The sequence below is a fragment of the Panthera onca genome, chromosome B1 (assembly GCF_046562875.1).
Source record: "Panthera onca isolate mPanOnc1 chromosome B1, mPanOnc1 haplotype 2, whole genome shotgun sequence".
NCBI classification, from domain to species: Eukaryota; Metazoa; Chordata; class Mammalia; order Carnivora; family Felidae; genus Panthera; species Panthera onca.
This window is the reverse complement of record NC_138342.1, coordinates 100,328,826-100,355,373: the sequence shown is the minus strand read 5'-3', so window position 1 is coordinate 100,355,373 and position 26,548 is coordinate 100,328,826. Positions and strand designations below refer to the sequence as shown.

The following is a 26,548-nucleotide window of genomic DNA, read 5'->3' as shown; positions in this document are numbered from 1 at the left end:
ACTGTTCTTGGGAAATTTAAGATTTACTGCCAAATCATATTTATGTTTCCTTCATCAAAAACATGGCCCCAGAGTGATGTTTAAAATTAGGCATAAAAAAATACAACTCTTCATCCAGGAAATCACCAACAACTTATTTCCTTAAGCACAGAATAGGAAAAATTTTGCTTAATTGCCTTACCACATCTCTCTGGTCCAAGTGGTAAGTTTTATTTCATGATATCTTTCTTGTCTGAGGGATTTACGCAGTAATTTCATGTATGTCAGTTCATTTTAAAGAGACAGGAATGTCATAAAGTAAGTGGGGTTTTCAGATGAATGATTGTTTTTCTGAAATAGATAAAAGGCCACAAAGAGGGAAAAAGAGATTAAAGTGGAGTATACAATGATGGTCAGGATGGTATACTTTTCAAATACAAATGAAGAATGTGGAGATATCTTTTACCAGACGTCTCCCAAGAACATTTCTTCAAAATAGGTCCTTGTAAGTACACATTTGAGATTGAGAGAAGAGGCTCTTTTATAATATGTATGTTTGAAATTCTTAAACAACTCTCCATTAAAACAAACAAAAAAATAAAAAAAAAAAACACTGGGTAAAGGATGTAAAAAGAAGTGTCTAGAGCTTATCTATTTGTAAAAAGATTCCTAAGTTACACCTGTCAAAAATTTCTGCTCAAATTTGTTTTGATCTAGTTCTTAAGTATTATGACACCCTTTCTGATAGTAGTGTTCAGACTTTTCAGCTCTATCCTTGTTCTTAACCTTGGCCTATTTTGGAAATGGTAATTCTAATGCAGGTAAGTTCCTTTTAAAATATGATTAGTAGACCAACAATTGTTGACCATCAGGAGTCACACAAGGGTATGACCTAAGATGGAGCTTTTGTGTGTGTTTTAGCTAGGAGGTAAGTCATCTCCAGATTCTTCACTTAAAGGGCTTAAAGGAGGCGGGGGCAGGAGGGACAATCTTCTACAATTTGTTACTGTGGGTCAGTTATTTCCAGGTGAAATGCAACTTCAATTTTGCAACTAGTTGCTAAATGCAGTTCAGTCTAGATCAGTACTTTTTTTTTTTTTTTTGCACAAAATGAAGCCTACATGTGACTTCGATACACTGATAATTAAACATTTATGCACCATTCATAAGACAGGATTTTGACATTGACCATGGTTGACCGTGCTAGGTAGAATATCATAGAAATTTAAACAACAAAAGGACAACAAAACAGAGGTTGAATAGTGACAGCAAAGAAAATAAATACTAAATGGTTCTTCTTTATAAAAGACTGCTTTCTGTATGAATGTATGATACATTTGACATAATTTTATATAATGGAACATGAGCACTCTACCGACAAAGGATGGAGGTCTAGTGATGCAGGTGAAATGATAAGCAGAGGCTACTGAAGTTCTTCTCTACAGCATGTCAGCTGTTTCTCACCTTACCCCAGGGTACCTTGTGGCTGCTGGGGCCTAGAGGCTGCTCTGGGTTTCACAATTCTCTCCCTCCTCCAGACATTATCTGTGTGTGTTTCAAGAATAATTGTGGGTAATTATAATTACACTTCGCGGATGCTAGAACCGAAGCAAATCACTCTAGTCATGGCTTCAAGAAAAGAAAAATTATTCTCTTCTAAGCTCTGCTTTTTCTCATTAGAGAAATGATGTACTTAATGTTTTTTATTGTTTATTATTTTTGAGAGAGAAAGAGAGAGAGAGAGACTGAGAGCAAGCAGGGAAGGGGCAGAGAGAGAGAGGGAGACACAGAATCGGAAGTAGGCTCCAGGCTCTGAGTGCTCAGGACAGAGCCCAAGGTGGGGCTCAAACTCACAGACAGCGAGATCATGACCTGAGCTGGAGTCAGCCGCCCAACCGACTGAGCCACCCAGGCACCCCTGATGTATTTAATTTTAAAGTGTGTTTCCTGTGGCAAAGATCCTGGAATTAAAGAGGTAAGGAACAGAGAAATTTTATTTTGTCAGGTTTTAAACTCAACTTGGCTTTTAAAAAGTATTGAACTACATCAAAATACTCTCAGAACCTAAAACCCAGATTAAAAAAAAATTTTTTTTAATGTTTATTTATTTTTGAGAGACAGAGAGACACAGCATGAGCAGGGGAGGGGCAGAGAGGGAGGGAGACACAGAAACCAAAGCAGGCTCCAGGCTCTGAGTGGTCAGCACAGAGCCTGATGCGGGGCTCGAACTCACAAAGCTGAGCCAAAGTTGGATGCTTAACTGACTGAGCCACCCAGGCGGCCCCCGTATTTTTTAAAGAAGATATTTATATAGCAAATTATAAAAAGTCAGAGATGGAAGGGATTGGAGATCCTGCAATCCAGCTTCCATGAGACATAGGAGTTCTTTTTACAATACACCTGATAGGCATTGCAGTGGTAAAGGCACAGGCTATGAAAGATAAACTTGGAGTCAGCCGGTCGGTCTGCCATTTTAGGACTATTTGTGTGACTTTGGACAATAAACTTGGAGTCAGCCAGTGGGTCTGCCATTTTAGGACTATTTGTGTGACTTGGGCAATTTTCTTAACCTCTTTGAGCTCCAGTTTGTTTATCAGTTAAAAAAAAAAATAAGGGTAACTTTCCTCCAAATAAGGTTGTCATGAGAATGAAATTAAGTACATGTATTAAAGCTCTTAACATTTATGCGTCCAATATATATGTTAATTCCTTCTCCACCTCTTCCCCATCAAGATTTTGAAGTTTTAAGTTAAACTGAAACTTACTACCTTGTAACTTCTGTTCATTAGTCCTAACATTTCTTTTTAATCAACAGTGACGTTTACTCTCTCATCCACACCAGAGTTCCTCAAATATCCAGCTCTCCTATCTCTCATTGGTCTCTTCTCCTCCCACTGGTAAGTAGACATTTATCTCATATTACGGAACTTCCAGAGGTCACCATCCTTTTTGTGTTAGAAATAAACTTCAGGGCGTCAAAGACCTGAAAAACAATACTGTTGTGGTAATCAGAGCTGCTACTCAGTGGGTCTACTTTTCCCTTTGTTCTGTACATTCTTCTAGTATTTAAGCAGCTTCCGACTGATTTTGCATTTTGTCAATCTACCACACCATTTGACCATCTTAAAGTAAAGGCACAGCAAAAACATTGGGCTCTTTGTCCCTGTGATCCTTAAAGTACACAAATTTCTTTTTAGTTTTGAAAGTTTTAAATCATCTTTGTTTTCATTTTAAAAGGCTAATTGCTCTAAAATTCTCCTTCGGCCTAGATCCCCAAATAAAAATGTTTTGATGACTGCCGGAGAGATTTAAGTTAGGTATTAGTAAGAACATTTTTGACTGGAGATAACACACTCTATTGCCCTACAGCCCAGGGAACTCCCACAATCCCTTTCCCCAGAGATAAGAAAAAACAGCCAAGGAGCTTTGTACAGTCCCTTCTCTAGATGATAAAATTGTATCATTCTATTCCTAGAAATCTTTATTCTCAGCCTTGATGAGAAGCAGGGGGGTCAGATAAAATCACATCTGAAGGCCCTCTTTATTCTTCTGTTTAAGAAAATAAATAAAAATGAATGTTTAGAGCAAATTATTCACAAGTTTTAGAATGGCTGCCTGGGAAGCACTTTCTGAGCAGGAAGAGAGTTTGCTGCCATCTCCTGGACCTCTGGTATCAAGTCCAGTCCGCAAGGTCAGCACTTCAATGCCTGCTCACTTCAGACAAGGCATCAAGAGCATTTGAAATCGGGTGCAGTTGACAAGTCTGGCTGTGTCTGACTGGATAAACTGGAAAATTATTTATGGGTTTCAAAGAATAAGGTTGACCTAAGTGTTTTGTGGGTTAGAAAAGTGTTTTTCAGAGCGTGGTTCACAATCATTAGCATCAGAATCACCTGGGGTGTATGTTACAGGAACAAATTCCTGGACCCCACCCAGACCTACTAAATCAGAATTTCCAAGGTGGGAACAGGGTGGGGAAAAGGTCTTAATTTCCCCCGGGGAACAAGGGTTGGAAAACTGTGTGTTCGAACACTGTGAAGGCAATACTTGGCTAAAACCAAAGTGCTCTATATAAAGGAAATCTTATTGGTTGGTAAACTGAAACGTACAATTAAAATAAAAACTTCTAAGTGATATCATTTGCTTTGCTTTTTATTTCAATAATACCACCCACTGAGTTGTAACATTTTGCTGGATGTTTCATAATGTAGAATTCAAAATCTAGTTAGCTTTTTTGGGTTTATATGAAGAATTATAATTGGTGCCATCGGATGAGCATTAACAAGTGGTCCAGCGGGCAAGATCATCAATAAACTCTTGAGTGTGATATAAAGAATAAAACAAGACCTAATTGTGGAAGAACTGGTATGACACTTAGCATTTTACTTATATTAGGCCAGCCTATTCTTTGGTGATTTTTAGCTCTAGAGGAAGGCTTTGTGAACATTTCTTTACCAATCTGAGGGCTATGCAATTCAAGAAAGAGATATTGTTTTTTACTTTTTAAGAAAAAAATGTAATTAAATGGCACAGAAGGGAAACAGAACTAAATCCATAGAAATATATTTGAAACAAAAGCAATTTTGGCTTCAGATAAAATTTTCAGCATCTCACCTTGTTTTGATTTTTTTTTTTTCTCTTCAAGATTAAGTCCTGACTTCTGCTTCTGACTCATAAAGAGTCTAGAAGTACACCAGAAAACCCACCAAAATTCCCTGGGTTTTAAAGGCAGCTGGAATTCTAGGTTCCTCCCTACGTCAGTCACTCAGCTTCTGAGAATTGTTTTTCATCACTTGCTCTGTGAGCTGGGAGTTTGCTCTCTTCAGATAGAGGTTTCACTCTGTTTTTGGAAACTGCTCACGCTTCTCAGGCAAGGGGATCAATTACTCTAAAAAGGCCAGGTTACTGACCCTTTGTCCTGGGACAGTGTTGGGGAGGAGGGATAAGAACAGCTGTCTGCAGCGCCTTCAGAGGTCAGCCAGGTTCTGTCAGAGCCCCAACTGTTGCAGGGCTGAATTGGGGTAGCCTCGGCCACCAGGCTGCCAGCTGTTCCACTTTCTGTGTGATAGACCTATTTAAGCTTCAATTATCCTACCAGAACCTTACTCAGAATACCAGCTACCCAATTTTGAGAATATATTTAATTTACAAGCCTTTTGCCATAAGAATTCTCTTTATAGTGCTAAGTGTGCCCCCACTTGTTTTATTTAACATTGATACTTTGAATTGAACACAGTCCTTTACAGTGGAGTCTCAAAGCTGATGTTAAGGGTGTGTTGTTGTTGTTTTTTAAATATTGTACCAGTCTTTTTGATTCCTGGTCTCATTTTGTATATTATTACAACAATGCTACTACAACAGATGAAGATGAAGAAGAAAACAATTGTCCAACAGGCTGAATAGAGAGGAATATAGACATATAAAATTTCAGTAAGAAAACAGAGAAGAAATGATTTCTCAGCAAAAGACTCTTGACAATAGATTATTTGTGTCCATAAGAGATTTATACACAGTGCTTCTGCTTTTTCTATTTTAGTTGTGTTAGATCCCTTAAACTGGAATTCACACTAACAGAAGAAAACAAAAGAGCTTGTTTAATCGTTGTGTGTGTGTTTTCCTCCTTGGAAGTTTTTGAAATAGTAGCTATTGTTTGTTAAGTGGCCTTTGCAATAATATTAATAGCTAACATATGTTGAATGCTTTCAATGTGCCAGGCACCGTTCTATACACAAAACACATTGATTCGTGTGATCTTCACAATGTGTGAGGTGCACCTACTATTGTCCTCATTTCACAGCTAAGGGCACTGAGGCTCAAAGAGGTGGAATCATCTGCCTAGAGTCTCCCAAGTGGCAAGAGGTGGGCCTGGGATGCAGCTCCCAGCAGTTTGGCCTGGGTCCACACTTACCCACTACAAGCTGTGCCTCTGTATGCTTGCTGTTTGTATGCATTGTCCCACGTAATCATAGGTGAATTTCATTTAAGGACTGGTTACCTTTTGCATCTCCTAAATCAAACCATGCCTTTTTAATTAAAAAACTGGGAGAAATGTTATTCTGCATTGTTGTTATTAAAATTTGAGAGGTTTCTCTTCATTGCTATTCTTTTTTCCCTTTATTTACCTGGTATAAATTTACACAGCCCTAGTAAAATATGACACTATTTGGCTGGAAGTGGGTGTTTGAGGAGTTTGGTCTAGTGCATATCTGTTCAATGGTAACTAGAAAAATGTTAGACTTCCCCCTGCCAGTTACTGCATTATAAGCAAATAAGATAGGCCAGCAGAAGTAAAACTATAGCTTTTCCCCTCCCTTCGTACCTGCTTACAAGTGTCTATCATTTGGGGCTACCAAACTCTTAAGAAGTCTTTTTAATATTTCTTACTTTGATTTAGAAGATTTAAAGTAATTTTTGGGTTAGTTCTGAGACAGGTAAAGCTTATTGCTCTGATGGACAATTCGTTTTATCTGTGACCATTGTCTTGGGATCAAGAGAGGTAATGTAGCCTTGTGTTTAGAGAATGGCTCTGGTGCTTGATTGTCTGGTCTTCAGGCTTATCCCTACCTCCTTAGACAAGTTCCTTAAGTTTTCTTTACCTCAGTTTCTCATCTGTAAAGTGGAATGATCACAGTATCTACTTTATAGTCATTTTGTGATGACTAAAAAGTCACCATTTGTTAAGTGTTTAGAATGGCAGCCAGCGTATAAGAAGCCCTTGTAATTATCATCCTGTTAATGGCTCTATGATCTTAAATTAAGGCAGTGAAGCTCTACAAATATAATGAGGGGGTTTTTACAATAAACTCAGAAGTTCACATCTTCTCTCCTTGAGGTTGGTGATGGGAATGTTCAAACCCATGTTTGGAATCCATTACACTAGTTTCTCAGGAGATGTTTTCAAAATAACAATGAGATACAGGTGAAGAAAAAAAAGCTACTGGAAAAAACATAAGGTGTAACAATGTCCTTGCTGAGAAGTCTTTGACAGAAATACTGTTGAGAAATCCTCCATTGAGGACACTGTGGCAGGAAAGGTTTGCTGTCTCATGCATATCCAGGATAGACAAGCCAGAAGAGACTTCATGGAATTCTAAGTTTCCAGTGATGATTATTTTTTAGATTATAGTTTGAAACACTGAAAGCTTGTGACCCTCTCATCATTATTCTGTTTAGAATTATTCTTGTTGATATGTCTCAGTTATTATTGCTTTAGTAGCAAGCCAAGCTGGGTGCTGATTCACTATTTAATAAGGACGTTCCCTGAATTACACTTAGTCAAAATGGCATGAAGCCTAGGAGAGCACTTCCTTTTATATAAAGATTTTGTGCTTTATTTTTTTAAGTGACATTCCTTCCAGTCTCAGCCCATAAATATCACCTATTCATCCTGAAATAAAAAAATGAAAGAATTTGGGTAACTAGTACAAAATCACCGTAAAATCCATCTTTTTAAATTATTAAACAGATGCTTCTTTTTTCAGAGACTGTTTTTCACTTTCAACATACTATCATAGCATCTGATTTTATGAGCAATCTTGGTAAGGGGGTCCTTTCTAATGTCATTCAACATGGTCAAAGTCACCTATAAAGCCTCTACAGAGTAGCTCTTGCTAGTTTGGGGAGCACACAATTTACAGGTCTCAGGGAATGGTATTCTGGGGTCTAATGAGATGGTGGAAACCATGTGGTACTGAAGGGAGGGTCCAGGCTTGGATGTCAGACAAATGTCTAGTTCCAACCCTATCCTACTACTTATAAGCTTCGTGATTGTTGGACAAGTTTTTTAGCCTCTCTGAGCTTCAGACACCTACACCTCATCTGTAAATTGGGAGTAATACCTTCCTTTCAGGGTCATTCTGAAGAGTGAATGAAATCACACTGTAATTGTTTGGGAGTGCAAGTTCACATTGACTCCAGAGTCCACTATGTAACACTGTGTGATCTTGGACCAGTCCTTTAGCTTCTTTATGCCTCTGAATCCCAACTCTAATTTATAAACTGGGAATAATGATAGTATTAATTTCATAAGGACTACTGATTAAGAGATAATCTTTGGTGATTGCTGGTGGGGGGCAAAGGGGGACATGGTTGAAATGGTGAGGTGGTCAAAAGGTATAAACTTTCAGGTTTAAAATAAGTACGCCTTGAGAATATAATGTACAGCATGGTGACTACAGTTAATAATGCTATATTATATATTTGAAAGTTGCTAAGAGAGTAGATCTTAAAAATTCTCATCACAAGAAAAAAAATTTATAACTGTGTGGTGATGGCCGTTAACTAGACTTATTGTGGGGACCATTTCACAATAAATACAAATATTAAGTCATTATATTGTACAGCTGAAACTAATATAATGCTATATGTCAATTATATGTCAATAAAAGAAAAGAGATAATCTATGAAAGTTGTTTGGCACAATTCAGGGCCTAAAGTTTGTGCTCAGTTAATGTTAGCTATTGTCATAACTTACAGAAAGTATTTAACACAGCTCTTGGCACACAGTAGAAATTTAATACATGAAGCCACCTCCTGTCTTTTCCTCAGGTCTCACAAGGTTGTCTAAATGACTGCCACAGCTTCCATCCCCATCCATATAATCCTGTTTTAGATCATAATACTTGACCCAGGGCCTTTGGGTGGTTTTGAAAACAGATTTGTCCACCAAATAAAGATATCAAAGATTCTCTGACTTCTACAATGTCTTCTTAAGGGGCACCTGGGTGGCTCAGGTGGTTAAGCATCTGACTCTTGATTTCAACTCAGGTCATGATCTCACAGTTTGTGAGTTCGAGCCCTACATCAGTGTCTGAGCTGTCAGTGCACAGCCTGCCTGAGATTCTCTCTCTCCCTCTCTCTCTCTGCCCCTTCCCCCGGCCCCCCATGTGCACGTTTTCTCTCAAAATAAATAAACATTTAAAAATAAGTAAATAAAATAAAATAAAATGTCATAGCCAGCTGGATGATGGCAGGGTCTATACCCAATCCAATACTTTCCTTTTTGATATTTATTCCCAAGAAGAAAAATTGTCTCTGTTTATATTCCTAGATTATACATTTCTTTTCAACTTTGAGCTAGTGTCAATCTTTTACTTTTTGTTTTGTTTTTCCATGAACAAATCATTAATAGTTAATGAGGAGCTCAAGAAATAGAGGCTGTGAAAGCAAGATTCCTCCATGGCACATATGAATGTTATTATGCTTCTGACTATTATTACACTTATTGAGGAATGAAGATAGGCTGGAAAGTATGTCCTTATGACTATTTTTATTAGGGACCCTGAATGTATATTTCACCAGTCACAAAGCACACATAATTTAGATAAACATATCAAGGATGATGTAACAGGGGTAAAAGAAATTCTATGTATCAATAACAAAAAATTATTTAAACTATAGGCCCTGTATAAGCCTAACTTTCTTTATACTTGAGATATACTTCATTAACCAGCAAATCTCATATAAAATCAAGAGTCTGAGAAATGTCTCACAGGATTTGATATTTTCAAATTAAATTTTTTCTTCATTCAATTGCCTCTGAGTAGGTAGCTCTGTGATTTCCAAGTGCCAAATGGTAATTTAGTGTAGACATACATATACCATAGAAACATATTAATTTTTAAAAAGTTAAGAAATTGGCTGTACCTGATAACATCAAGGAAAGGATAGGTCTGATTTGGGGGCTCCTCCTGAAGGCTGGTTTTTATTGGCTTGTTACTCCATAGAATAGCCTAAAATTTTTGTACTTTTTTTTTTTTTTTTTTTTTTAAACCATAGAGGAAGAAACGGAGGCTGGCCTCTTTTAGTGATTTTGCCTGGTGTTTGGGTCCTGTGGGAATTTGCTAGTTTGCTTTATGGCCTTTAGCCAACCCTGGTGGGAAGTCTAGAGAAGAATTCAATTCTGCTTTTTCCCAGAATACTTGTTGACGAATTCAGCAGCACTGAAGTGTTACATGAGTCTTTGTGTCCCCCAGAGTCCAGTGATAAGGGGACATGAGACCAGTGAGGGTCAGTGTGTCAGAGAATATAATGTTGGTTCTTAGAATTTACATATTTTTCTCATGAACTTTTAGCAATTTTTAAAACAAACTCAACAACTCTGGTTTTAGGAGGGAATGAGCACACAACCCACTGCCTCCCTTTGGAAGCATTTTAAGCATTTAGCTTTTCAGAAAACAATCACTTCTTTTTGATAACCATGACTTCAAATACCCTTCCTTCCAGGCCGGCTGTGACTCATAAACAGCAGTGGGTTTCAGGAACTCACCCTTAGAATACGGGTGCTTGCGGCTTCTCAACTCTATGACTGGATAAAATGATACACAGCAAGGGCTTTTGTCTGAAAGATTAAATCCACACTCAGACAGTAACAGCCATGTGTCTTCTGGGCTCTTAAGAGGCCTCCCTGTGAAAGTGCCATGGAGTCCTAGTGTTTGATACGCCTGTCAGCAGCCGAACGACCTTCAAAGTTCTTTAACCTAGTGGCTGTAAATAGGACAATGGTCCCACATTTGCTAGGCCACACCCTTTAAATGTGGATCATTTGTTTTTGACATCTCAGATGTGACTCTTGCTGCCAGGCTAGAATTTAGGCTTTGTGATAACACTCAGCTGCCCATGAAGAAGCCCATTTCTTGAAAGGGGTCAGCACTACCTAAAAGAATTTTAACCCCAGCATGCTTGAAAGAACTATTTGTGACTCGGATCAGTTTTCCTATAATTAAATGAATTGGTTCTTATGAAGATTAAATGAGATACATGTTATCATCAACAGTCATGCTAGATATATTTTGAAATACAAAGTTTTACATGCTCCAGAATGACAATCCAAATGTGACTCATGACACATATGCCTAAAAACTTATGCTTTCTACTATCAATGAATAGTCAAAATGTGGAAAACAGTGTGATTCTTCCTCTCTCACAACAGAATGTGTTTATTCTTGAAATATGAGAAATAAAATTGGAAATGTTTTAAGACTGAAGTGGCAATGCTCAGATCCCCAATCTTACCAGTTCTGTGACTCAGTTTACCCCCTATAAGACAGGAATCTGCCATATTTAGATTTACATACACCTTTCTTCCTGGAGTATCTAGTGCCGTGCAGACTCATCGCACAACAGTCAGGAAGAGAGGTTTGAGACATTATTAAGGGGAAACTCATGCTAAAAAATTGCATAAGGTCCTGCAGTAAGTCAGTGACTGTGACTACATTTTATATTATATTCCGGTGCCTGTAAACTTCGCAGTGGGTTCTTTGGGATAAGGTACATAAGGCACCTAACATAACACAGGCACTCAGGAAATGATCATTGCTATCGTGGTGACGAAGAAAACTTGACTTCACAAGCACTCTGCTTGGAAGTTAAGCTAACAAAGGACAGAGGAAAAGGCAAGGTGCTAAAACCTAAACAAAACCTGCCTCCTCATACCTCACGACCAAGCAGTCAAACATCTGCTACCACAACAGAGCCAACAACACCCAGATCATACAAAGGGTTCCCAACGGGAGGGAAGCTGAGGTCATGAGTTCTAAGCCTCCCACCTGCCACACTGACATCATTCCCATAACTGCAACCTGAAAGGTGGCGCATACAGCTTATTGGGCATGCAAGTTCCCAGGAGGCTCTCTGATTGAGGACAAGTGGCAAAGGGAATCCCTCTTACTCCAGGGAGCTGGCTTGGTCCTTTTCCCTCCCACTGCCCCCATCTCATTGTGTGGTCACACTCTGCAGATACAGTCTGGGAGGATTCCCACCCCTCCTCCATAATGTAGGACCATCTGATTCAAGATGAGACCTATGTTTCCAATTCCCAAAGTTGTGGATGTTTGACTGCATGCCTGGCATGTTTCTGAGAAGCTTTTTGGGAACCCTATGACACTCCCAGTCATGCTAGTGGTGTGTTTAGTCATCAACTCCAAATAGTGGCTCTGCTAAGATTGCCACCTGTCCTACAGGAAATGGACTGAAAACACTTCTCATTCCTACATACCACAAACCCCTGGACAACTGGGAATACTTGTGGGTCATTACCATCCTAGGCCATATTTGAACTGGTGATCTCAAATTAACTACCTTGTGTTGCATTATCTTTCCTCTACTTCATGCCATTCTTTAAATGCTATGTCAAGAATGCAAAGTTATAAAAACGATCTTTCCTGCTTCACCTCAAGAAGCCTTTTTTGTTGTTGTTCTATTAGAAAAGAATGCAAAATGCACAGCATTTAACAGACTTCCTTTGCAGGGAACAAGTAATACTAAACAATAGTGTTATATAATGGATAGATTGCTTTTTCCTTTACCCTGTACTAATCTTCCTAACTGATTTCCCAAAAAGGCAAATGAGAGACCAAGCTACATCCTGTGGTTGAAACCTCTAGGTAAACTGCCCCCAAAGGCAATGGAAGATTTCCCAGAGAAAAAAGCAGAAGAAACAGCCCCATTGCCCTGTTGCTGACTTAATTCTTTTTTGTGTGTTCTTAGAGTTTTACAATGGGCAGCTTGCAGTTTTACAACGTACAGAGAAATGAATATGCTCACAAGAAGAAATTCGGATGTTTTGGGAACAATAGAAGAGACACAGCAGAGAAGTGACTTAGGTCAGAATAGCTCATCAGGGAAGATTATTTTTTAAAACATGTACATTAAACAGATAAAGAAGAAAGTAATATTTTAATAGGATAGTGAAAAATATAGCAGATTGACAGTGACAGCAGTAAAAGAACAGGAATACAGATATTTTCAGAGGATTAAATTGGTACCATGTACCCTCAAACCAGGCAAGTTGTTTGTTATAAGAGGTCTCTAAACAGATCTCCTGTATTGAGTAGATGGTTTTCCTTGAAGCTGTCAAAAATGCTTTATGGTTCTCTACATTAATTCATGTTGAATATTTTCCATGGTTGGTCAGACTTGGACTTAAAATAGACATGAGAAAGGTCTTCAGGTTTACTGTCAGTAACGTTATTAACTTCATAGCCAGCTGGATGACGGCATGGTCTGTGACCAATCCAATTTACAAGGTAACCTTGCCTGAATCCTCCTGGTCCATCAAATATAAATAACAAAGTGAAGGTGCGAGAATAGAATTGCAAGGAACAGTGGGAGAAGCAGTAGTCAGAAAGCAAAACAAACACAAGGAAAAACAATCTGTGAGGTCACTCAGAAATTAATCATTGTGTGTTCTCACCCTACGGCCTCCACACATAGGGGGTTCCTCTTGCTTCACAATCAGCCCCTGTAGTCAGTAACCTTTCATGCCTCAGTGATGTGCTTTCCCAAGGGAAAAATAAGAGTCATGTGTACCTTTATCTGCAGCCTGTTCACCCTTTTATACATTATTCTTTTATACTGTATCCTACCACTTGCCTCAGCTGAGGAAAACAAACTTACACTTTCATGGGCAATTGGAGATATATACATACTCAGTTTCTTAAGTAAACTGGGAAGAGAAGATAGAAATCCGTCTCTAAGGATAATTATCCCTCTTGCCCTATCTCATTTACCTTAAAGAAGTCTTCTGAAATGAGTTAATACAGGTAAAACATCTGGCAAAGAACCTAACACAAAATAAGTGTTCAGTAATTACTGACACCCTCTTTCTTACCCTTCTTACTAAACTATATACATTTCACAACCCCCAGAAGTACCTTCTCTGCAATATCAAACAGGTGGCTGAGGTTGACAGACCAGAGCTGATCCCTGTCCTCAGTAAATTTCTTATCCCTTAACACTAGTAATAGAGATAAAGCACTACTTAAAAAGGAAATCTCAGCCAATACATGTTATATTTTCACTACACTTGAACCTTTTCACCACAGGAGCACAGCTGTTACACTACATAAAGGCTGTGTGCAAGGTTTGATAACACTGATCACTGTCTTTCTCGTGACTAAAGCATAAATCCTAAGTATCCTGCTTACTTAATATAATGGCACATGTCTATTTTGGGGTGCTCCCATATTTTTTAAGTGTGCAAAGAAGATAAATATGTTTTAAGTCAATCTGAGTTAGATTTTTGACTCATTAAAAATATTATGCTCCTTGGACCCAGATTGGGAAGTGACATCTGAAATTAAGTAAGTTGAGGACTTGCTAGGCATTCTCGGGGACTCAAGTAACACTGCAAACAATTTGTTTCAAGCAAAGTGGACACTCAGCTTCGGCTACAAGATCACTCTTCCGCAATAGATGGTTTCCACACCTGAACTGTGACACCACTTTTCTTGGCTGAGAACTTCGGCCTTGGTGCCACAAAATAAGATGTAGAGGCTGATTCTTGCTTTGGAGAGGTGGGAATGCCCACGGGCACTGGCGACGCACTGACGGGCGAGGTGGCCTCTGCAAAGAAGGGATGCTGAGAGCTATATGCTGGGACCGAGTACACAGATGAGGCCTGCGCATTAGTGGGCGAGCCAGCATTCACTGGCCGGGGAGGAAGAGCTTGCTTCATGGCTGGCATCGAATTGACCTTGATGGATGACTTTTGGAGGAGGCCATCCTTTGCATCTGGAGGTTGGAAAGTAAACAAGGATGCATTTAGCTGGTATGGTTGGTGCTTCATGACGTCCAAAGCATTGAGGGGTTTTTTGCCCTTTTTCTTGCTTGTCTTGGAGGCCTGTGGGGCTGATGACTGAGACTTGACAGCGGCCAGAGGGTAGGAGGGGGAGTGGATAGGATTGTAGGCCACAGGAGGAGGTGCTCGGACGTTGGAGGAGTACTTCCATCCGGCCGGTAGAGAGGGAGTGGGAGACTGGGCGCGAGCCGCATGGGCCTGCACGGTGTCTGAATCCACCACGTACTTCTCCATCCTCGACTGCCTTTTAGCAAAGAGCTGGGCTCCTTTCCCGCTCATTCCCGGAAGCTCATTGGATGGTCCCACTGCACCAGCATGAGCGGCGTTTACTGTCGGTGCGGGAGCCGTTGGCTTCGGTGTGTAGTTCGGACTGGCCACTGCTGCCTGTGGTCCTTTGAAGGGACCAGCCAGGGTCAGAGCACTCGCGGGCCGGGCAGGAGCGTAGGAAGGCTGGGCTATTTTGATGGAGGAGACAACGGTGCCCTGCGATGGGTTGGACGTGGGGAAGGCAGGAGGTTGGCTTGGAGCCATTCCTGGGGACCAGACCGGAGAAACTGGAGTTACTGGTTGGGAGGACGAGGACTTGACTGCAGGTTTCGGAGCGACAGGAGGCGGAGTCTTTTGTTTGGCAGAGGAGCTCTGCATGAAATTACAAGCCTCTGCTCCTAAACTGAGGTAGTCTTCTTCGGGTCCGGAATCGCCTCCAGCTCCAGCTCCCTTTTTGCCTTCTGAATTTTGAAGAAGTGACAAGAGTTCAGGATTCGGGTTCACCTTGGGCTCTTTAAAAGTGAACATGGGTTTTGTCGTGCTCCTCCTTTTGGCCTCCTGCAATATTCCGGTTCTTTTTGCAGGCACAGCGATCCTTTCATCCCGGGAAGCTATCCGCTCAGATGAATCGTAAAAGGCTGGCTGGGACCACGGGGCAGGCTGGGGCCACGGAGGAGGCTGCGCTGGGCCAGCTGTGGGACTCGACACTGCTCTGGGGAAGCCCTCAGGTGGAGGTGTGACCGCAGAATAAGGTGGAGGCGCAGGGAAGTCCGCGATGGGACTCGTCATATTCCGGGTTGGGGAGAAGGGGGCTGCAGGCTGGCTCACAGACCCCGGGAAGGGTTTGGCTGTTCTGTTCATAGGGACCGTCCTCTGGGCCTCTGCCGTTTCGGACGCCCCACTGAAGCCATTCTGTTGGGGCCCATGGCCAAGACCATGGCTCACCTCGATGTAGCTTCTGCTCACTGAGCTCTGCACTTTCACAGACTCTTCTTCCTTCCTCTGGTAAGAAGCCATGGTTCTCAGGCTGTCTGTCTGGGCAGCATCTGGCTCTCTGCCTGGCACTCCTCCCATCCTCTCCTCCTCTCTTTGGGCCGTGATTTGATCCATTCGCTCCCTCCTCTTGGCAAACATGAGGGCACCCTTGCCCGTGGTGTCTGGCAGCATCTCCATCTTGTCCCCTCTGTTCAGTTTCTTCTCGATGTCCACTAGTCCAGAATCCCAGTCAAAGTTCACAACTTGTGCACTGCCGTCAATGTCAGACAATAACTCTTCATCCACCTCTGATTCACTCGTGCCCAGAAATGCTACTTCACAGTTGTCTTCTTTGTCTCCTTCTTCCTCCTCGTCTGCCTCTCGCTCAAGCTCACCGGTGCCGTAGCTGACTAGGGTGTATTTCTTGGCCCGCCTACGACGCTTCTTAAACATCAACACCCCCTTGGAGTTGGGGTTGGGGGCGTCGGTTAGAAGGAGGGCAATGCTTTTGCATTTAGATTTTGCTTCTTTCACCTGCTTTTCAGATAGGCTTTCACTTCTCCTGAGCCCTAGGGAATGTACAAAAATTATAGTGAGTTGGTGAATTCCAAGAAGACCTCAGAGCAACCCAGAAGTCAACTCTCCTGGGGAAAAGTGAATATGAAAAAAACATGCTTACAATTAGCCACTGAGTTCTGAAACAATCTAACTAATTTCTCTCTCTTATTTATTTCAAAATGTATACTTTTATCATGACATGCAATGATATATGTAACTACACAATGGTCTGTTTCACTTGCTCATATAAATACATCTTTACATATACTGACTAGAATATACGTAGCATATGGATCTTTATACTTGGACAATAAACGCTGGCTACTAAATGTCAGTTAAGGGGATGTAATCCAAACTAAAAAGGAAATAATTTAAGGACATAATATTTTCTGTAAAACAAGTTAAGACATACCTTGTACTTCCATATTTAAAAAATAAAATGTCAATATAAAACTGGTTTCAAGCATTTTTAAAACAGGGGTGGGGAGGCAAGAAACTTTTATTTACCTAAGTGTTTTAATGTAATGAATTTAAATATTTTTCTTCTTCTTCTTCTTCTTCTTCTTTTTTTTTTTTTTTAACTTTGACATCTCCCCCAGAGTCTTTGTATTCATGAAGGCTGGATTAATATACGTTCAAAAAACAGAATGAATAATAACTGAAGGCATTGAATCAATAATTGCTAATAATTCAGAACACTGGATCATTGTGAATACATATAAGAAATTTAAGCTAAAAAGCTGTCTAGATAAATTTGTTTGAAAAATTATTGCTATTTTGGAAATACAACACTACTTCAGTGGCAACAAGAGTAAGTGTAAATCTTGGGGAAATTTAAAAATTATGTGACTGGTAACCCTTAACTGCGGGGAAAAGCTGATGCGGGAATTAAATCATTTAAAATGAGAGTTTGATGGTTTTAAAGTAACAAACATTTATATACAAATTTTTAATTTTATCATTATGGTTACAAAAATAAATTGGTGGAAAATTAACTTATAGCATCAGTTAATTGTCATGTATATAATAATAAGGAGCATGATTCACAAGTAAGTTCTGAATTCTTCAAAATAGTTACATGGAAATTTCAGGAAAACCTGTTGAATATTTTATGATTAAAAATTAGCTTTTTTTTGTCACTGGAAAAAATAAGACTCAATGATTCATTTTTTAAAAATAGAATAGAATCAGAGTGAACAGTTTTATGACAAAGTTACAGATATTCCCTGGCAATCAAATTTTATTTGGAGAAAGTAGTAGAAAGTGTGATCATGCCTAAATGTAATTCCTCTTTCTGAGTAGTGTTACACAACTTACTACTGAATTGACAGTCACAGTTGCACGGTTGTTGCTAAAACTTCACTGTCAACATGTAAAGTATGTGAATGCTGCCTTAATACACTTGTCTGATAGGCTACAAATGTGAAGATGCATACAGATGCTTCAAGTACAAGGACGATTAACAGCACTTGCCAATAAAGCTACAAATGGTTATGCTAAAAATACGCTTTGAAAGGAATAACGATAGGTTAGGAGATTTCCTACGCTACTTTGAATAACTGAGTTCATTACCGTTGTGTGTCACTCATACATTCAAGTGCCTTTGCCGGTCAGCCTTTACCTCCTCAAATGGAATTCCAAAATTTGTTTAAAAAAGAGAGGGAGAGAAAAAAAAATAATAAAAATCATAAAACCTAACTGCCATTCTTATCCTCATTCTCCTTCTGGTGATCACTCCCCTGGGTAAAACAAAACACCGTCAACAGCCTTGAATTTAAATATATTCTGTGTTTGGGGGCATTTAAATGCCTCCACATGGCCCTGGAGAATGACTTCTGTGTCTAGAAGGTAGATGAAATGCTGTGCAGTCGAATGAAGACCTACAAAACGGAGAGGCTCATGTAACTGCTCAGTACTCCACATGTCCTTGTCCATCAAACTCACTTCTGCAAGCATCATCAAGCTGCACAATGATTTTTTTCAAAATGAGGATCTGCTTTTAATATCAGTGGTGGAGCCTGCATTTTAAAGACATCTCTCAGAAGTAGACGCCACGGTTTTTGACATTTAAACTCAGAGTCCGCAATGACTTCAAATACTCCCCTGTGACATTTTACCTGAAATATTACAACATTCTGAGACAAATCAAAGGGACACATTTAACAATATTATTTTCTTTAGCAGCTCCTGTGCCTTTGGGGATAAAAGAAATTGCATTAAATAACATTTAAATCTACTACTAACTTCACACTTAGTGCCTCCATTTCAGAAATTGGTATTCTTCACAGTTTCACATGTCTTATTCTGTGCATTAATAATTTTTTCAAATCACAAGGAGACATGAGAAAAATCTTAAAAAAAAAAAAAAATCCATGTAAGGGAAGCAGCAGCAAAAAGCCTTAAGCTCCCAAGCCCCTTCCGATAGCCCAGCAGTGGCCCCAGAGAAGGACTTACGTGCGTGACGCGCTCTGTGCTTGTGAGGTCTGCTGTGATCCCTTTCCAAGCGTGGATCTTCTCCCTGCTCTGTGCCTTCTGATGAGACTGCAAAGGATACCAGAGAAGGAGGTGCTTCTGACTGCCCTCCTTCCACTGGAGAATCCACACACCCCTTTCCTGCCTGAAGCCTGCACCCTTCCGTCTTCTGCCTGTCCAAGCAGTCGAGTATCACTTCCACTCGGGGCAGCCCCTTGTCTCCTGCTTCATTTCCCTGGATCACTTTTAACTCTTTGCCACTGGAGATCTGGATTATCTTGCTGGACCTCAGAGAAGGCCCCCCCTTCTCACTCGTGGGGACTGAATTTATGTGGACAATCCTGTCGTGTTGTAAATAAGGATCTGGGTCAGGAGACTTAGATTTTTCAGCTCCCAGGAGAGCCACCACGGGGACATTTGTGCCCTTGTGTCTCTCTTGTGAAAGGGACAGTTGTAACTCAACCACAGGGCCTGGCTGCCCAGCTTCTGCCTTCTCCCTTAAGATAACCTCCTCTGCTAAGCGTCCTCTTTGGGAGTCGGGCATGTAGGGAGCCACATGGTAGCTCAGGCCTGTTTCTTCTTTTATGCTCTCAGAAAAACCAGGACCACTCCCTTGGTCCTCAGTCAGAGGAACTCCACTCTTGATCGAGGCAACATAGAACTCTCTGTGCTGGTTCTTTGTGGCTGGTCGAATCTGCAGAGTGGTACTTTCCACGCACCGCTCATGGGTGGGATGCTCAGGGCTTTTGTTTTCAGTTTCAGAGATGGAAGTCTCATTTACTCCACTGGATGGTCTGCACACAGAAAAATCAGTCCAGATGGTTAAACTGGAGTGTGTTACACCTGCCAAAGAACTTCCCAACACTTTTATGATACATGATACCGTCAAAATATTTCCTCCTAAATGTCAACTGCAACATATTTGAAAGCAGAAGTTGGCAACATGTTTATCTTATTACTTAAGGATCTTCCAAATAAACTTTTCTTTAAAGCAAAGCCAAAATGCTTACAAAAGATTATGGAACCTAAATCCATCCTAAATTCAGCTTTTATTTTTTAAAAGCACAGGTTATAGCTTCATTGATGTCCTTTATCTGTAACTATTTGCATGTTTTCAAATAACCATGTTTGTTCTAATATGACAAAGCATTTCAATGTCTTACTGACTAAGTTTAGGTCTGAACACTATGTCACATAAACATATTCAGCAGCTTCAGAACAATATTAATATGCACATAATTCAAGTAATCCTTTTAGAGGCTGTGCTTTCCTGAAAGGAATGAAATAGAAGCTGTTTTTCAAACTCCAGTGAGCATGTGTTTTGTAATAAGTGGACCCCAGCCCAGTACTCTTGTGTAAAGAGAAATCCTTTCCATGCTGCAATGAATCATTGAGTCATGGAGTATTTATAATCGGAGATGTCTCCCCTTCTCCTGTTTGAACCTGTGTCTTGGAGCATTTCCTTGTAGGATCTCTGAAATCAAACTGTTCTTTATCTCTCAGCTAAGAAGTCCAGAGCTGCTCACCACAATCCTTTGATTCTGACCTTAACCATTCTCAGTTGGTTTTGCAAACCTAGGTTTGCAAGAAGCAATGCCAGTTTAAGAGTCAAATGACTTCTTGCTAAAACTCAAAATTCTAATGGCTTTTAGAAGAGAAGCATCATTTACAGAATAGCTGTAGGTGATGCCTTCATGTCTCACATTTGTAAGTTCAAAAAAAAAAAAAAAAAGCAAAAAACAGCAGTGTCTATCCCTGCCCCTTTTGTCTTCCCTCAAAATGCACCCTGATTAATGCCAAGTCATCACTTGAAGGGAGTGAACCCCTACTCAAGGGGCTACCCAAAGGAATATATCTTAGAATCTATCTGATAGAATTTCTAATGTTCAAAACAATTGCTCCTAACCTTGCTTTTGACTGCACTTAGTAAAAGAAAACTGAACAAAACAATAAAAAACCAACAATCAAGTGAAATGAAGTTTTCTCTAAGGAAGTAATCTGTAAAGTTTCCCAGTAATTAAAAAAAAATTATAATATAGCATTTTAAAAACATGGTGATAGCAAATTAGATCTTTCTTATATAGGAAATGATGAATACACTCCATGCAACTAAATTTGATGGTACCACAAGGTCAGAGAGTGTTAATTTAGGAAGCCCTCAGATGGAAGTAGATTAAATCACTTTGAATTATGTTAGCAATCAATTAGGAAGCTGAGAAGAGAGTCATTTGAATTTATTCCAGGCTTATAGACTGTAATACAGGCCAATGGTTTAGATAAATGTTAATATTTACTGGTAGCAGAAGTAAAATGGATGTACAAGAGTAAAAATCATAAAAGCAACAGAGGTTAGAGATTTCATTTCCATTCAGCCTACATAGGTACAATGTTCAGCTATCCGGAATGGTTGTGGTGGTGGTGGTGACAATGATGGTGATGATTGCCTTTGGGCTGATTTTAATTTGAGATTCCATTCGAATCTCATCAATGATTTATTTTGTAAAAGTCAAAATTCTTAAGAGAAAATAATAATCATATTTCCAATTATTAAAAGTAGCAGAGAACTAGTTCATTTATTTCTGAAAGCAAATACGTAGCAGAGGCTCGGCTCTAAATCACCAAGGATTTTCCCAGTGATAGCCACTGTAATCAAAACAAGAACTAGCAGGGAATGTCCCAGACCACAAATATGTTCCAAAGAAATTGGCCTCATTGACAGAGTAAGGACACTAAAAAGGGAATAAATTGGATAAAGGTTTTCCCCCTATTTGGGATATGATTAAACTTTTACAAAGATGGACGTCTTTGATACCTCACAGATTTATGCATGAGTATGGCTAACACTGTGTACACACTTGGCAAGCTTCCCATTAGTTTCCTTATAAAAGCAAATGGTAGGGGCGCCTGGGTGGCGCAGTCGGTTAAGCGTCCGACTTCAGCCAGGTCACGATCTCGCGGTCCGTGAGTTCGAGCCCCGCGTCAGGCTCTGGGCTGATGGCTCGGAGCCTGGAGCCTGTTTCCGATTCTGTGTCTCCCTCTCTCTCTGCCCCTCCCCCGTTCATGCTCTGTCTCTCTCTGTCCCAAAAATAAATAAAAAATGTTGAAAAAAAAAAAATTTAAAAAAAAAGCAAATGGTAGCTTTATAAGTAAGTAGGATCCTAAATATTGGGCTTGAACATTGGGCTTGATGGCTAAATATTTAGATGGGAGATTCCAAGAATAATGCTATATTTCTTTTATTTTCACAAGATTATGGCCTTACTGAGTTCATGTGTATATAGAAATGGAACCAATAGTGAATGATTATCAGAGGGGTAATGCTGCATGTAGTGTTTCTGCAGAGTTAAGACAAAACCTGGAGAGCTTTAAATTCTATGTGAGATGTCCTCTGACATCTTCTTCCTGAAGGCTCTCTCCAAGAAGCCAGAACTTTCCTTTCCGGATTCATTACAATGTAATGGTCAGAGCCTCACTTGCAAAGTCAGTCTGAATTTGCACACAGTACTGTGATTTGCACACTGCAAAAACGCTCATGCTATAGTTTTTTTTTTCTTTTTTTGTGATTGCCCTTGTTGTATTCTTTTTTTTTTTTTTTTTTTTTTAAGTGTTTAAAGTTTACTAGTGCATTTTTAAGCCGTTAGGTGGGAAGGGTGATATTTGGAGAGACCAGAGTAACAAGTGATTTCCATTAATAGTCCCAAAACCTTTATTCTAACCATCTGCTTTTATCCATACCCAAATGCTTTTACTGGAGGTCCTGACAAGCAGAAATCTAGCTGCTTTTAGGGTTTTTGTTGTTCTTTTCCTTCTCCTAGGCATTCTCTTTCTATAAAAACTTATTGTACAATATAATGATTTAACACTTAAACACTTTTTAATGGAATTTATTGCTGCTATTTTTAAAAATTTAATTCCAGTATAATGAACATACAGTGTTATTATCAGTTTCTGGTGTACAATATAGTAATTCAACACTTCCATACATTATCCAGTGTTCATCATGACAAGTGCACTCCCTAATCCCTGTCGCCTTTCTCCTTCAACCTCCCACCCCCGTCCCGTCTGATGGTGTCCATCAGTTTGTTCTGTATAGTTAAGTTAAACATTTTTAATTCATCTGTGAATCTGGAATTATAATTTAGTGATCCTGACCCACCACAAAATCTTGACCCTGAAGTATTAAATTACGTTCAACATACTGAGCTTTCTAAACAGCTAGTCTAAAATACCTAAGATTTTCAACAAAGTTCATAAAACAAAGATTTTCAAGTTAATTCTCAATTAACCAGAAAATTAAGTTGATTAGAATTGCCATTTTTCAAACATGGTGGTTCTTCTGTTTAACTAAACTGACTTTCTACAGAGCAACCCCAATTTCCCCATAAATGACAAATTATATAGGTAGTAAAAGCTGTAGTCAGTCCTATCTAACTTCAAGAGAAAACATATAATCCAACAACTCTTTTGTACCTTTTGATGAGCATTTGTAGAGAGTCTGTTATGCTCTCCATGAGCTTGATGACCTGGGGGTAGGTAAGGTCTGCACAAGGGTTGCCATTGATAGAAACCACTTCATCCCCCTCACAGAGCCCAGACCCAGAGGCTTTGCTCTGGCTTCGGATCTGAAAAAGAAAGCAAAAACACTGCCACTCACTCTGAGAAACTTTTATTCGGGAGAGGCAAATAGATCTGCAAACTATAACATTAACTCTGGTTTTTAATCCACCTTTCGACCTATAAGACCACTTTACACACTTCTTATCCCTCTCACACACACAACCCAATATGTACCATCAAGTCAACATTTAATTCATAGCATTGTAACTAAATGGAAAAGGGAAGTAAATCTATGACAAAGGAACTGGAATAAAAAAAAGAACAGAGAAAAGTGAGGGCAGACGTATTAAAAGAATTGAGTTTACATTAAAAATAATTATGTCACATTGTGAAGTCTGACGCTAGTCAGAAAGTGACTTCTCACATTAAAAAAAAATTTTAAAACCTTTTCCATTGCTGACGTGGATGGAGCACTGACTTTAAGAAGGAGATACAGGGCAGGACAGTTTAAGGAGAGCACTGTACAGCTAAATGAACTAATGAAAGCCATCCCAGCATAATGGGGAACTTAGGCAGCCAGGATATTAAGAATAATGTCAAAGAGAAAAATCCTTTATTGAAATCAACTATGCAAGTCTTGATACTAAGCAAAGTTTAGCAAAGAGGAAAGAAAAAAAAGATTATTTTGCAAATAATAAAAACATCCCCGCTATAAAGATTGCATCACGTTCTTGCACAGAATGACATGGAACAAAAATTGAAAAAAAACCTAAAAGAGAACTTTCAGAACCTGGAAAGGAGAAATTCAGAGGACAAGAATAATGACTGAGAGCTCCCACCAGCTCCTTAGTGAGGAATAATTGGAGGTTTATATCCTGTAGAATTATGATAATGGTAAAATGTTATGCTGATTATTCTCCCTTTGCCTTTCCAGGTTCATTCTCCACCCTCTCCACTCTCCACCCTCCAGGCACTGGCCTCTAGAGACAGCACAGGCTGAGCTCCTCAGTGTGCCCCTGGTTGGATTTGGTCAACAGGAAGCCCCAGTTAAGACATCAAAGAGCAGAGGAATGAGAGGTCAGGTAGATGTTCTCCCTGCTGAACCTGCTGGGTCACGGTTTGGCAATGGCTCTGTTCCTCCATCTAGAGAGTCATAGCTCCTCTACGATGCCTTAACTCTTATGTTGAAATAACACATTCCATCTTCTTGTATCTTCAGGCCTAAAGGTAATAGTAGTTTCTGCTTTTTATCTCCCAGTGCTTCAGTATCATCTGTTGGTTCACTTAAACCTGCCTTTAGTCCCTGCATTATATTATTTTTAATTACTCCTTTGAGCATGCCACCTATTTCCTGCTGGGACCCTAAGTGATACTAATGTGTTTAGGTTTCATTTTATAATGTGAGTTTAATAGTTTTCAATGAACCATGTAACATGTCATACAATTTCAAACTTAAGAACACTTTCAGATACTACTGTAGATGTTTTCTACCAAGATGATCCCTTTTTATTAAAATCAAGATTCTAAGTCCAGACAGCTCAGTCTGGTAAGCAATGCTTCTTGAAGAATATTTTCATAGCCAGGTTCATTTTAGGCATGAAACATATATCAACTTACCTACAACAGTTGCCCACTGATTCTTGCTAAGGTTTTAATGATAATCAATATGTTGACCAACATAGGCTTAAGTTTATATCTCCTGGTCCATTTATTTAAAAAAAAAATGTTTAATGCTTAGTACTTTTGAGAGAGAGAAAGAGAGAGAGAGAGAGAGAGAGAGAAAATGAGAGTGGGGGAGGGGCAGAGAGAGAGAGAGAGGGAGACACAGAATCTGAAGCAGACTCCAGGCTCTGAGCTGTCAGCACAGACCAAAATCATGGACCGTGAGATCATACTCATGGGGACCAGACTCATGGGCTACAAGATCATGACCTGAGCCGAAATCAGATGCTTAACTAACTTAGCCACCCAGGTGCCCCTCTCCTGGTCCATTTAAATTTTAAGTGGTACTCTTGAAAGTAAAAGAATACCTTTAAGTGCCAAAACTATGACACTATTGAAGTTTGAAGTGATTCAGTTAGTTTTGTTCTGGGATGATCTGTCCATTGATCATCATAAATTATAATCTAAAGTGGCTTTCCCTTTTCTAATAAATCTATCTCATTCTTATTTTTTGGAAGAACACACTAGTTTATTGCAAAATGTTAAATGAATTCAATATTTCCAAGGCTATAAGGAAGCAACAAAAGAAATGAGAAAAAGAATATGCACCCAGTTTTGAAAAATATCTATTTAATTGCCAAATATATTTGTTTTGTTTTGTCTTGCATGAAATAATTAAAATAAAGAATCACAAGAGAGTTGTTTATAAATCAGGGATAAAACAATACCCAATAATGAACACTTAAGTTACTGTTAGAGTTATTAGTTCACATTTCAATCATCTAAATTTATTTATTTATTTTTTTATAAAATAAGATTAGGTGGATAACAAGGCATTTTTTGAAGTATAAACCCATTCAGTCAATTGAGTCAGAAGTACTAGAACACAGAAAATTCAGCTTATGGAGGACCAAAGAGGTTTTATATTTATAAAACAGATGTATCATTGTACCCCTCAAGGCCCAATCTTATGTGTGAGGACAGGGGGTTTCCCTTTGTCAGTAATAAGTTATGTGAGTTTTAAGCAATTCCATGGGTTTGCAGAGCAAGTTGAAAAATTGTCCTTGGAAGATAAATAAATCCCCAAGTTAAGAGAGCTGTCTATCATCCAAACATGTGTTGCTTGACAGGAAAAGTACCGTTCATCATTATGCCTGTCAAGTGGAGCTTTTAATGGTATCCAAATAAGCAAAAGCATTATGGTAGGAGTAGTTAGCATTCCTTCAGAGCATGCATTCTGAGGTCAACATTCATAATTAACTGCTGTGATTGTGTTTCACTGACCTTTTACATTTGTCTGAACAGCAAGAAATATTTTCCTCAAGGACCATGTTAAGTATGATGATACTTCCCTTGCCACAAAGGTTTCTCTGTAGGACTATTCTTTCTCCATTTTTAAATGGACTAGCAAAACAAAGATTGTGTGACAGTGTCTATTATGCCCAGACATATCTTTTGCAGTCAGCAACTTTACCAAAATGGTTCTGTTATAGGTTCTGT

At 39.3% G+C, this 26,548-nt stretch overlaps 1 protein-coding gene and 1 long non-coding RNA gene across 4 annotated transcripts in view; one reads left to right on the top strand and one right to left on the bottom strand.

The window, feature by feature from the left end:
• SYNPO2 (synaptopodin 2) overlaps positions 1-26,548 on the bottom strand; it is a 172,158-nt gene that overhangs the window by 14,640 nt on the left and 130,970 nt on the right. For 2 of the 3 annotated variants that reach the window (XM_060654291.3, XM_060654292.3), the window contains exons 2-4: positions 23,300-23,451; positions 18,812-19,623; positions 14,186-16,368 (exon numbers count right to left, since the gene is read on the bottom strand). In XM_060654291.3, coding sequence (XP_060510274.3) covers positions 14,186-16,368; positions 18,812-19,623; positions 23,300-23,451 — 3,147 coding nt within the window. The remainder of the gene's footprint in view (positions 1-14,185; positions 16,369-18,811; positions 19,624-23,299; positions 23,452-26,548) is intronic. The other variant, XM_060654293.3, reaches the window with a different exon arrangement.
• Positions 1,719-24,600, top strand: LOC132692155 (uncharacterized). The gene is made up of 3 exons (XR_009616208.2): positions 1,719-1,954; positions 2,795-2,876; positions 24,321-24,600. It is a non-coding gene; the product is annotated as an uncharacterized LOC132692155 (long non-coding RNA).